General features: G+C 61.3%; 1 protein-coding gene and 1 long non-coding RNA gene across 6 annotated transcripts; one reads left to right on the forward strand and one right to left on the reverse strand.

Annotated features, from left to right (window-relative positions):
* Nucleotides 1-19: 19 nt before the first annotated feature.
* Nucleotides 20-8,705, reverse strand: SYTL1 (synaptotagmin like 1). 5 transcript variants are annotated; one of them, XM_012524165.4, is made up of 15 exons: nt 8,572-8,705; nt 6,333-6,562; nt 5,215-5,363; nt 4,924-4,993; nt 4,793-4,838; nt 4,314-4,380; nt 4,024-4,181; nt 3,738-3,839; nt 3,342-3,508; nt 2,943-3,039; nt 2,463-2,621; nt 2,095-2,173; nt 1,882-1,981; nt 446-651; nt 20-250 (listed from the first exon to the last, which is right to left on the reverse strand). In XM_012524165.4, exons 2-15 carry the CDS (start codon nt 6,521-6,523, stop codon nt 111-113), a joined length of 1,731 nt encoding a protein of 576 aa, XP_012379619.1. In that variant the 5' UTR covers nt 6,524-6,562; nt 8,572-8,705; the 3' UTR covers nt 20-110. The 5 variants fall into 5 exon arrangements, with proteins under 5 accessions (XP_012379619.1, XP_012379618.1, XP_012379616.1 ...); XM_012524164.4 differs by having other exon boundaries at nt 4,924-5,041; XM_012524162.4 differs by having other exon boundaries at nt 4,924-5,047.
* LOC139439698 (uncharacterized) lies at nt 7,422-11,540 on the forward strand. The gene is made up of 3 exons (XR_011649714.1): nt 7,422-7,546; nt 9,409-9,586; nt 9,767-11,540. It is a non-coding gene; the product is annotated as an uncharacterized lncRNA (long non-coding RNA).
* The last annotated feature ends 418 nt before the right edge of the window (nt 11,541-11,958 follow it).

The following is an 11,958-nucleotide window of genomic DNA, read 5'->3' on the forward strand; positions in this document are numbered from 1 at the left end:
AGCAGACATCAGCCCCTCCTTGCCCTTAGAATAGAGTTTATTGACATTAGCCAAGGGCAGGCCCTGAGATGGGGGTCCAGAGAGTGGGGTTTGGTGGGGCTTGTGGGCAGCTATGTCCTGGGGACCAGGTTGGTTCTGAGGGGCAGAAGGCCATCCACCCACTCACACGGCCGCTCCAGGAGTGCCTGCCACAGCCGCCTCTCCTCGGGCGTGGAATCCATCCAGGGCACTTGGAGTCCATAGCTGCTGCCTGGATGCCAGGGGTGGAGGGCACAGGCACGTTAGACACCCCAGGTACCAGGAGACGCCGACGTGGTCCCTGCTTATGCACTGTGCCCAGTCACCCTCTGTTCTCAGTGGACATCGACACTCAGGGCAGAGAAGTGCCACACAATGAGCCCCGGCCTCCTGGCACTGGCTCCCCCCAGGGCTCTGGCCCTCTTACCGGTGCCCAGGCTGAGGCGTGTGCCCCCCAGCTGGCGGCTGGCCAGGGCCCCGTGGTCCCAAAGGGAGAGCTCAGCACAGGCCTGGCGCAGGTCGGTGGGCTCAAAGCCATCGTAAACCATGGTGTGGTTGAACACGGGGTTGAGGCTGCGGCGTATCACCCTGGTCCGCTGGCGGCTGGCCCGGCTGTCATCTGGCAGCACTGAGCTGTGGGGGAGGAGGGCTGGCATGAGGTGGCCACTCCCTCACATTCCCCAGCGCAATCCAAGCATGGAGTCCTACCCATTCTCCCTCACGTATGTCCATGTCCTCTGGCTCCTGCCTGAGATCTGCCCTTCAACCCTTGCTGCCCCAGGACCTTTGCGCCCGTCTCTTCCCAAATACTCTGCCTTTAGTCTCAACTATTCACAAGACCCCAGAGCGAAGTTTCTGAAATGTAAAACTGCTACTCCCTGACTCAGTGACCTTCACTGGCTCCCTGTTGCTCTCCAGAAATAGTTTCCAAACATTTTAAAACTGTGGAACCCTTTCTAAAAACTAAAATCTTGCTCAGAAGTGTAATACCTAAAACAAAAGCAGGGAAGCGGACTTGACCCAATGGGTAGGGCGTGGGAGGTCCGTGGTTCAAACCCCGGGTCTCCTTGACCCGTGTGCAGCTGGCCCATGCGCAGTGCTGATGCGCGCAAGGAGTGCCGTGCCACGCAGGGGTGTCCCCCGCGTAGGGGAGCCCCACGCGCAAGGAGTGCGCCCGTAAGGAGAGCCGCCCAGCGCTAAAGAAAGTGCAGCCTGCCCAGGAATGGCGCCGCACACATGGAGAGCTGACACAGCAAGATGACGCAACAAAAAGAAACACAGATTCCTGGTGCCGCTGATAAGGATAGAAGCTGTCACAGAAGAACACACAGCGAATGGACACAGAGAGCAGACAACTGGGGGCGGGGGGGAGAGGGGAGAGAAATAAATTTAAAAAGTAATAAATCTTTAAAAAAAAATAAAAGAGTATTTCTGGCTGAATCAGGGATGTAACCCCAAACCTGATTGGTCTCCCTCCATTCCACCTTCTGAAAGCGGAGCAGCACCTGGAGGTTCCCCTGGAGGTTCCCCTGGAGGTTCTCCAGAGCTTACTTTGAAAACCCTAAGTTCAGGGCCACGTCCCACAGCCTGGCCATCCAGGCCTTCCCTGGAGGGTCTCTGCGAGCTCCCCAGTCTCAGCCTTACCTCTGGGGCAAGTCCTGTAGGTGCCAGTCATGCTGAAACGCAGCCCTCCAAAGTTGTCGTGAACTGCCCAGACCCCAGGCTCTTGCTCAAGCCCTCCCCTTTACCCCTGCTCCCTGGGGATCAGCACCGGGGATCAGCAGGTGACAGGGAGTTTGTGGGAGGCTGGGGGCTCCACCGCCAGCCAAGGGAAGGGAAGCCGCAGGGTCAGGTGCCCCTCACCATTGTATGTAAGTGTCCAGGGATCCTGAGCGCAGCGGCACGAGGTCCTGGGCATCCTTCACCCAGAAGTGCAGCTCCCCGCTCGGGGGCAGTCCCTTGCCTGCAGAGAGGGTCGCTCAGGCCAGCCCCATTGACGGAGTCGCCCCTTCCAGGCTAGCAGGCCTCCTCCCGCCAGGGCCCGTCCAGCGTGGCTTCTCGCGGGCGGTCACTTACCCTCGGAGCTGGCTGGGACGTACTTGAGGGACAGAGAAAGCAGCCCGCGGCTGGGAAGCTCGTCGGGGGAGGGCGGGACCTGGGGGAGGTGGGCGGGTCAGGGGCGGGGCCGTGCCGAGGGGAAAGGGGCCATAAAGGGGTGGAGTCTCCAGACACCAAAGGGGTGTGGTTTGGTGGGGAGGGCGGGATCCTCAAAGAATCTGCAGGGCCCGCAGGAAGGAGCAGTCCCGGGCCAGGCCCTCGGATGGGGCTCCAGGGTGGAGAAGCCCAGGGGAGGCTCTGTTGAAGGCGGACCGTGAGGAGGGCTGGGGAAACCCCCCACTTGGGGTCAGGGCGGGGGACCTGTGCTGCCCGCCCGGCAGTCTCACCCGGGGCTGCAGGGGGAGCCAGGTGGGCTCAGAGCCCCAGTTCCACGTGTCCAGGGGCACGTCGACTTCGCCCAGAAAGATGTTGCGCCCCAGGCTCTCGCGGTGCCACACAGACAGGCTCAGCACGCGGCCCCGGAGCTCGGCCTGCGGGACGGAGTACTGGGGAGAGGGGGTGCGCTTTGATGGAGCCCCGCTGCCCCGTTTCAGAGCTGCGGGGGTGTTTGTTCACTGGGTCCTGCCACGCTCCCTGCAGGATGGAATCCCTGGGGTGCCCCGAGGGGCATCAAGGCGGGGGTGAGGAGCTGGACTATGGGCGCACCCACCGCGAGGCTGACCTGGTGCAGAACGCGCCCACGGGAAGGCCTCCCTGCCGTGCCCCTGGCAGGAGGGAGGACTGGGACAATGCCGATGCTAAGGCTGACCCGGCGGCCCGCCGCCCGCAGTCATTAATGGGGGCCCGCCTCGTTGCCACAGCCTCACCCGGAGGGTCTCGTTGAAGACGGGATTCAGATTGCGTTTCTTCACTGCGGTCTTGCGCTTGCTCTGCTTATCCGGGAGGAGGTAGCTTTTGACATAGCTAGGGTGGGGTACGGGGGACCCGAGATCAGGAGGGGCCCTGCTGGCCCCGCCAGCTTCCCACCCGGAACGCAGCTTCCCGCATGCCCGCCTCGTGCTGCGCGCTTTCGGGATCCCGCCGAATCGCCAGGCCTCCCAGCAAGGCAGGTGCGGTCGTTACCCCCATTTTGCAGATGAGGAAACTGAGGCCAAGAAAGGTGAGGGGGCGGGGCAGGCCTGTGACCGCAGCTCCCCGGCGCCCACCGCCCCGGCCGGAGGGGAGCGCGGGCCGCCGGCGCGGCCGGGCGCGGGGCGGACACTCACGGGTCGGAGCGGCGGCGCCGGGCGGCGGCCAGGCCCTGGCACTGGATCACGTGCACGCGCAGCTCGGCGGCGCCCGGCTCGTAGCGCAGCGCGAAGTGCACGGAGCCGCACACCTGCACGGCGCCCGCCTCCGCCTCCCCGGACAGGCTCATCTGGCTGCCGCTCAGCTGCGGGCCGGAGGGGAGGTCAGCGCGGGGTGCAGCGCTCACGTCGGGGCTGCGCGGGGCGCGGGGGGTTCAGCCCGGGGGACCGGGGGAAAGCGCGGGGAAGGGGGAAAGGGCGCGGCGGGGTGACTTGTCTGGGGGCCGGAAGGTCAGGTCCGGGGTGAGGTCGGGCAGGGGCTACGTGTGCGGTCGGGGGCGCCCCGCCTCCGCCTTCGCGGTCCCTCCATCTCACCGTGGAGGAGTTGAGGCTGGACACCGAGGAGCTGCTGCTGAGCATGCGGTCGAGGGAGGGGCCGGGCCCCGGGGCCTCCTCCCCGTTCTCCAGGGTCTCAGGCTGAGGAGGGGGCAGGTGACGCCGCCTCAGTCCGGGGAGGCGGGACGTGACGCGGGCGTCCCTCTCTCCCCGCGCCTCCCCCGCCCGCGTCCGGGCCTGTGGGCTCCGAGAGTCGCGGGCAGGACACTCCCGGGCCTGACTCTGTTCCGGGTCTTGAGAGCAGCCGCGGGCCGCTCCCGCCTACCTGGGCTGGGGAGGGCCGCGGCTCCGGCTCCGGGTCCGCCTCCTCTGCGTAGACTTGCGGGCCCCCTAGGTCAGGGGCTGGGGCGGGCACAGGCTGCTGAGCCAGCTCTTTTCTTGCCCGCCCCTGAGCAAATGCGGAGGGTTTACAACCTTCAGGACCTGCAGAGGCAAGCCCCAGTGTTGCCCAGGGCTTGCTGCGGGGACCGTACGAGCCCCCCCAACGTCCCGGCCTCCCAGCCGGCAGGAGGCGGGTGGGGTCGACCTTTCCCTCCCCCACACCCTCCCACTTGCCTTCCTGGGGCTCCTCCTCATGGTCTGAAACCTTTGCGGGTGCAGATGGTGAGGGGAGATCGGGTCCCTGAAGGAAGCAAGGGGTGGAGGTCACTTTGGGGCTACGGAGAGCACAAAGTTCACAGTGGGGTCAGAGGCTCCAAAAGGGCCCCCCAGCTCCGGATTGAGCCCAGCCCTCAGGGCAGGTGGGTTTGCACCTCACACCCTTCAGGGCCTGCCCAGCCTGCCGCCCAGGGCCCCAGTGGTGGAGAAAGTGTCTGCATCCTGGACATGGCCCCCTCAGTCCTCACTCAGCCCTATAGCAGGTCAGAGGTCCCCTTAGAGACCAGGTGCACGTCACCATTTGACTGACTGGGACGAGGTCTCCTAGTGGGGGAGGGGTGGGGCCGGGGTGGGTGGTGAGGGTGCTCTTTCCGCAGTGCTTCCCGCTCTAGGGGCACTGCACTCATTCATTAACTCAGTCAGCCATTCTCACTCACCTTGGCCTCACTGAGCCTCTCTTGGGGGCCCTCGTCTCTGGGGACCCTAAAACCAGGGGGGGGGGTGTCAGGGGAAGGAATCCAGGTGAGCGGCAGGCACCTCCTCTTCCCTCCCAGCACCTCCTCCTCACCTGAGCTCCTGCTCTTCTGTCTCTCTCCCGGCAGCCTCCGCCTCCCCATCACTGCCCAGAGCCTGGTCTCCTGGGCCAAGGCGTAAAGGTGTGTGAAGCCCCGGCTCAGGTAGATTGGCTGCAACTTCCAGGAGAGGCCCTTGGAGGTGCCCACCCACCTCCCGCTGCCCCTGGAGGGGCAGTGCCCCAGGGGCCGCTAGGACCAGAACCCAGGACTCCTCCCTTCCTGTCCACAGACACCTGGCGCCCTGGGCTGCATGAGGGTTGCCTTGCCCGGGGATCTCCTCTCACCCCTGGAGCTCTTCTTGCGGCGGATAGAAGCCCGGACCAGGTCCGAGCCCAGGTGGGTGTGGTGGTGCCGCTGGGAGAGTGCTTCCTGGAACCAGTCTCCTGTCAGGATCTTCAGCTGCCCCGGATCTGCCAGGGAAGCCCGGAGCTTGCTGGAGGATGAAGGGGTGGGGGCATGCCGTCACCACCCAGCCAACCAACATTCCTGCCACCCACTCTGTGCTAGGCCCTGAACCTGGCTCCAGGGACATAACAAAACACCAGACTTGATTTCTGCTCTGGAGGAGCTCAGGCTGGTGGAGAGGCCAGATAGGCAAGTACTTATAGACGTGTACACTGCAGCCTTGCAGGTGCTGTTGTGGATGTGAGAAGGGTCACCTTGGCCTGTGGGAATCCAGGAAGGCTTCCCAGAGGAGGCGCCATTGGATCTGCTTCTTAAAGGACAAATTGGAGTTCTCCAGATGGAGAAGGATAAGAATTATTGTTCATTTAGTGGTTACTATGGGTCACACTTGCACGATCCCTCTTAATTCTATAAGGTAGGACTCCTTGGCCCCGTTTTCCAGGTGAGGAGAGTGGTGCTCGGGGAGGTCAGGTAAGTTACGTAGCTTGGAAGTGTCTATCTGTCCCCAAACCCTGCTCATAACTCCCATGCTCCTCTGCTCCGTGCTCTTCCAGGAAGGAGCAGCATGGGCTTGGAGGTGACGGGGGTGTTCAGGGACCCTGCCGCCCACGAGGGCCGTGGTGTGTGCTTTGCGCATGTGCGCTTTGGGGGTGGGGCTACTGGTGGAAGATGAGGTGGGGGAGCTGCAGGGACCAACCCGGGAGGGCCTGGTGGAGCCCGCCGAGCAGCTTGCGCTGGTGCTGTAGGTGCCGAGGAGCCACGGGAGGCCTCAGCAGGGACATCAGGGACAGGTCTCGGGAGCTGCAGCTGCAGCAGGCCCCGGGGACTGGCAGGGGCAAGGCTGGAGGCAGGGAGGCTGGTGAGGGAGCTGGGGCAGCCACCCCGGGGAGGTGATGCGCTCTGAGCTGGCCAAGGGCAGACAGACCAAAGGGCAAGGTCAAGAACTCTTCAGGCTTCTGACAGGGCGACACCCTGGCTAGGGCCTGCCCTCCCTCACCTGACCCGGCCCTCATCCAGCTGGCGGAGGTGGGCATCTCGTTTCAGGACGTCGGCAATGGCCTCCTGCTCCTCCTCCGTCAGGAAGCTGAGGTCCAGCAGCCTGTCGGCCTCAGGCTCCAGCCCATGTGCCATGGGGAGGGCGGGCAGAGCCCAGAGCCCCTCTTGAGATGGGTGGCCCCTGAGGGGCATCAGCTGGGGGTCGTGCCCTGGTTGGGCACACGTGACTCCCTGGGGGCAGACCAGAGGTCAGGTCAAGATCTGCCCAAATACAAGGCACATCCTGGGGCAGACCACCCTCACCTCCCCCAGCATATGCCTGGGTGGAGGGCCGAGTACAACCCCAGGAAGGCCAAGGTCAAGTGGGGTGAGATACACCCATGGACTCGTGTATGCAGGAGCATACACAGGAACACACAGGAACTCATTGGAAGATGTGCACAGGGAAATCCTGAGGTGGAGACACACAAAGACCCGGGGAGACGGGGCACATGACATGCATATGCTGATTCCTGGAGACACAAGCCCCCGTGGGCACACATCGTGGCTCGCCTGGGAAGAGACCAAGAGGCGTGCACGCATGGACTCAGTCGCCACGCAGGCATGGGTATGCACAGAGAAGAGGAACCACCCCGCCAGGTTCACATGTACAAGAATAAGGTCCGGGACAAACATGTGCCCCCAGATACACAGAAATCACAGAGACTTTTGCACATACACGCTGCCCCTAACTGGGTCGTGAGCTCCTTGAAGGCAGGGATGGGGCATCACTCCCGGGGCCCTAAATTTTGCAAGCAACAGGTAGTTGGTAAAAATGTGATTAAATGTAGAATGCACCTAGAGCATCCTGCACACATGGGAAATGTACACCCACCCACACGGACACACATGCACACACACACAGCCACTGGCCCCCTGCTCTGGGGACCTCCCAACCTGGGTCCCTCCCTCCGCTCTTCACCTCACCCTGCCCTGGCCCACTTGGCCTTCCTGTCTGAGGCAACCTCCTCCCCAGCCCACACCCCCCACTTCCTCTCCTCCCCCGCCCCCCAAGGTAACAGCCGCACCCACTCTCACTGGGGCCTGCAGCCCAAGGACGCCCCTGCTGCCACCTGCCCTCCTGTCCACGTCCTCTGGGCCCCTCTGTTCTGGCCACACGAGTCTCTCCATCCTCTGACCTAGGACCTGGCTGAGGTCCCTGCCGGGACTGCTCAGGTACCATGGTGACCCCGGAAGGAAAACATTTGCCCAGTCCCGAGGGGCACGTGGACGTGGCAGGGAGCCCGTGCTCGGCCCCAGGCAGAGCCGAGCGGTGGCCTGAGCCCGCTGGGTGGTCTCTCCCCTCCTCCCTGCCCTCCAGTGCACACCCATGCCAGGGCGCCAGGTGGGGAGCGACTCAGCAGGCAGGTCCCGGCTTGTGCCTGCCGCTGCCACCTTCTGCGCTCTGTCCCCTCCCGGGCTGAGTCAGTGTCCGGGGCCTGGCCCTGCTGTCGCCCCTCTCCTGCAGGTCTCTCTCACACGTCTCTAGATACCGCTGTGCGAATGCCTGCGTGTTCCCCCTGACAGTGTTTCCTGAGCACCCACTGTGTGCAGGGTGCCAGGTGTTACCGACACACCGTTTGGGCCTCCTGTGGCCTGCGCGTGGGCCCGCGCTCCTACCTTGGGTCACGGCGTGCTGACGGAGGCTTCCGTTTGGAGGCATGTCTGTGTCCAGGGTCCACGGGCCTGTGTATTTGTTGGTGTGAATATTGTATCCTGGGTGTGTGCCTGTGCTGCATGGAGACTCTGGGTGACAGCTTTGTGTGGGTGTGTGCTCTGTGGTGTGTGTGCACTGTGTGCGCACCGCGGTGTGCTGCTTCCTATGTTGGATGTGTGTTGTGCTGTGTTGGCCCGCCGGGCCGCCAGGTGTGTGTGTGAATGTGGAGGTGGCAGGAGCTGCACGGCTTCTGCCCGGGCTGGGCCGCCGGCACCTGTGGTCAGGGATCCCCGCAGCACCCTCCTCCCCGCAGCCCCTTCTCCCTCCAAGGACCAGGTCAAGGGCTGGTCCTCTCAGCTCTGTTTCAACCCTACGGGACAAACCCACCAGTCAATCTGAGAGCCTGTCCATCTGTCCTGCTGCTCCAGTCCCAGATACTCCCACCTCCCCCACCCCAAGGTCCCAGAGGGTGCGAAGGATTCCAGGGGGCAGTGCCTGCCTCTCAGGACACTGACAGGGGACCTCGAGCCCCGAGCTGTATTACCTGTAGGGGTCCAGTGTGAGGGACGGGACACCTTGATAGGGTGGCCCTGGCAGCCGAGTTTCAGGGACTAGGAGAAGAGCCGTGGGGACTAAGGCTGACTCAACCAGCTCGTGAGCAACTGCCCCACCGAGGAGGAGGAAACACCTTCTCAGCAGGGCCTGATGCAAAACCGGGCCTGGACTCCCGGCGCCCTGGGGGCAACCCCACCCTCCACTTTGAGACAACCTGCCGAGGTGGGTAGAGCAGGGGCCTGGCGTTTGGCCCTAGCAACACAGACTCACTCTGTAACTCGAGCAGGCCCTGGCCCCTGACAGCCTCTGCTGTCCCTTCTGTAGAATGGGTAGCAGCCCCACCCTGCCCACTGAGTTGCTGATAGGCGCTTGCTTTGAAAGCAAAGGTAGAAACCCTTTCAAGTGCCCAGGTAATGGAAGGATTGCAGACTTTGCAGTAAGATAGCCCCCGCCACTGGGTGACCCTGACCAGGGCTCCTAACCTCTCTGAGCTGCAATTTCCTCCCATGCAAATTGGGGGTAGCTGAGTGTGAAGAGCCTATTAAAAGGAAATGAAAATGCATGGCCCAAGCTGCTATCTAGTACAGGCCAGGGGTTCCCTCTGCACACAGTCCAGTGCCCAGGGCCATGTCCACAACCATTGCTGCCTGCCGTGTGTCGCGCGCTTGCCTCCCGGAGGTGCTGGCAGCCATGGAGCAGCTGTCTCTGCCCCCCGCTGCCTCAGTCTGTTGGAGGAGGCTTGGATCTCCTGGTGCCAAGGCTGAGGCTCCCATACACCCTTCCTCTACCAGGGGGAGCCCCTATGAGCACCTCATTCTGCTTCCAGATTCTATTCCACCCTCAGAGGAGGTTTGGCCCTACAGTCCATTTGCTTCTGGACCATGAAGCTCGAGGGCCATCTTCATTTCTGTCATGGCACAAGAGGCCAGAGGCCCCGCCAAAGCTCCCTGAGCCCCCACTTCATTCCACACGGCCTGCCTGGCACCTGGAGCCCTGGATCAAAGGTAAGAGGGTACTTCACAGACCCCCAAGAGAGGGAGGGACAAGGCGGGGACTATAAGGAAATCCTGCCCCACCCCCATGGGACCTGGCTCTGGAATGGCATCGCCACTCTGAGCACTTGAGGGTGGCCCCCCCAGCCAAGATCGAACCTTCCCCATTTACTTTTTTTTTTTTTTTAAAAGGTACCGGGGCCGGAGATTGAACCCAGACCTTGTATGTGAGAAGCCAGTGCTCAACTGCTTGAGCCACATCTGCTCCCCACCCCATTTACTTCTTGCAAGTCCATCTTTTCTCTGAGCCTCTTTTTCATCTGTTAAGTGGGGGCAGTAATCTCTCCTCAGATGGCTTTCACTACAACTTAATGAGGTCCCTCAGGGCCTTAATACATCTTCAAGTGTGTCTGCACATGCAGGGCTGGAGGGCCAGCCGGCGGGGGCGGTTACTGTGATGCCCACCTCCCAAAACGGAAGGAGAGTGGCCAGCAGCATCCCCAGCCTTCCCACCATCCGGTCCTGGCTCCCCCCAAGGGTGTTTCCCTAGGCTGCCTCCTCGCCTCTCAGCAGCCCTCCCCCCTGGAAGACATCAAACATCACTGTCTACTCTTCAGGTTTCTAAATTTCTCTTCCTCTCCAGTTCTGAACTTCTTATAGCTGTGACTGTCCTGGACTCTGCTGTTTCCATCCATCTCTCCTGCTGTCCCCTCAGCCTGAACTCATCTGGTCCCTTCCGCACTTGAAACCTTATTTCCGAGGCCCCCTTTCTGCAAACAGCCCCACTGTCCTGTCCCCCAGGCCTCCTGCTGGTCACTGGATGCCTCCTTCCGGGGGCTTTCCCATCTGTGCTCCCCCCACCACTGCCACTACCTGGGCATCAGTCCCTGCTCAGCCCCTTCCAGAAGCCTCCTCTCTGGTCTCCTTGCCTTTGCATTGGCCCCCTCAGCCCTTCACTCCACAGTTGTCAGATGGCCCTTCCCAAAACACGTTTGTCCTTCTTCAGCTTTGGAAAGCACCAAAAGACAACCAGTAAGTAACCCACAGGCCCACTCACAAATCTGCTCCAAACCAGCCCAGCCTCCCTTAAACACTCACTGACAGAAGTCTCACCACCTCCCAAGACAGTCATCCTCAGTTTGGGCTGCCCAACCCCTCAGCCTGACTCTTGGGATCCTCACTGTGAATCTGCTGTCACCACCCTTTGTTTCCTATGCCCCTTGAGCTTTAGCCGCAGACTCTACTTCCAATCCCCTCAACACCCCTAGTCCGTTTGTTCCCACCCCACCCCCACCTGCTGGAAGGTTCTCCCCGCTCATCTGCCCCTCCCCACAGGACCACCCATAGTCTTCCTCCACTGAGTTCTCTGCCTCAGCACCTGGTCTCTAAGCAACTCCCCACGGTTAAGAGCCAGGGTGCTAGAAGCCAAAAAAGGTCTTTTAAAATCTGGCTCTGCCACTTAGTCCCCATGTGGCCTTGGACCAATGACAATCTCTGTAAGCCTCATTCCCTCCCTCTGTAAAACAGGGACAACAGTAGCAGCCGCCTTGTAGGACTGGTCTAAGGAGTGTTTCCTGTTTTGTTTGCCTCCAGCATCCACTCTCCCTCTCTGGGCTAATGGCACCCATTCCCTTTGGGGAAGCAGCCCCTTCCCACTTCCACTCCTTATGCTCCAGTGAGGTCACCTCACCAAGGGGCTCCAAGTGGGGGATCTGGAGCCAGACTGGAATCACCTCTTCCTACCTCTGTGACCTTGAGCAAATTACTTTGCCTCTCTAGGCTTGTGTCTTCAGCTGTAAAATGGGGATGATAGCACCTACCTCAGAGGGCTATTGTGAAGATAAAATGATACTTTAGATCAAGACCTGGCATATTGTAAGCAGTGACGGCTGGTTATATTTATGGCACCTTTTTATGTTCTGTTTTCCCAAGGCTAATTTGTAGTTCTGCTGGGCAGGTGCAGTCCCTTATACCTTTCATTACCATCATGTGGTATGGGTTGTCCTAAGTATGGAACTTTTTTTTTCCCCACCAATTCTCAGATGTACCCTAACATACAAAACAGATTTGTGACAATGAATCGATCTGAAGCAGGAGGCGCCTCAGCCTCGCCCTGGAGGACGCCCAGGCTCAGAAGCCACAGCTCTACAGGGTATGGGATGTGCTGACAGACCACGATCCAGGACCCTGAGGGCCAGCAGCTAGCCTTGTCCTCAAGAGAGCAAGGCCAAAGGCAGTCAAGAGATAAAATCCTTGGCTAGTTCAACTGAAGTGAGACATGTGGCACAAGGGCAGGGCTGAAAAATGCTTCACCGAGGAGGTGGCTTTTAAGTGGGGCCTTAGAAGAAAGGCCACATTTTCAGTAGAAGGAGAGCAAAGGACCA

This window comes from Dasypus novemcinctus, chromosome 9, assembly GCF_030445035.2.
Source record: "Dasypus novemcinctus isolate mDasNov1 chromosome 9, mDasNov1.1.hap2, whole genome shotgun sequence".
Classification (NCBI taxonomy): Eukaryota; Metazoa; Chordata; class Mammalia; order Cingulata; family Dasypodidae; genus Dasypus; species Dasypus novemcinctus.

Coding starts and splice junctions, on each gene's coding strand:
- SYTL1 (XM_012524162.4), bottom strand. CDS start 6,523: ATGCCCCTCAGGGGCCACCCATCTCAAGAGGGGCTCTGGGCTCTGCCC. Junction 2,622..2,942: donor TCTTCAACGAGACCCTCCGG/GTGAGGCTGTGG, acceptor CCCTCTCCCCAG/TACTCCGTCCCGCAGGCCGA. Junction 2,174..2,462: donor GGCTCCCCCTGCAGCCCCGG/GTGAGACTGCCG, acceptor CACCTCCCCCAG/GTCCCGCCCTCCCCCGACGA.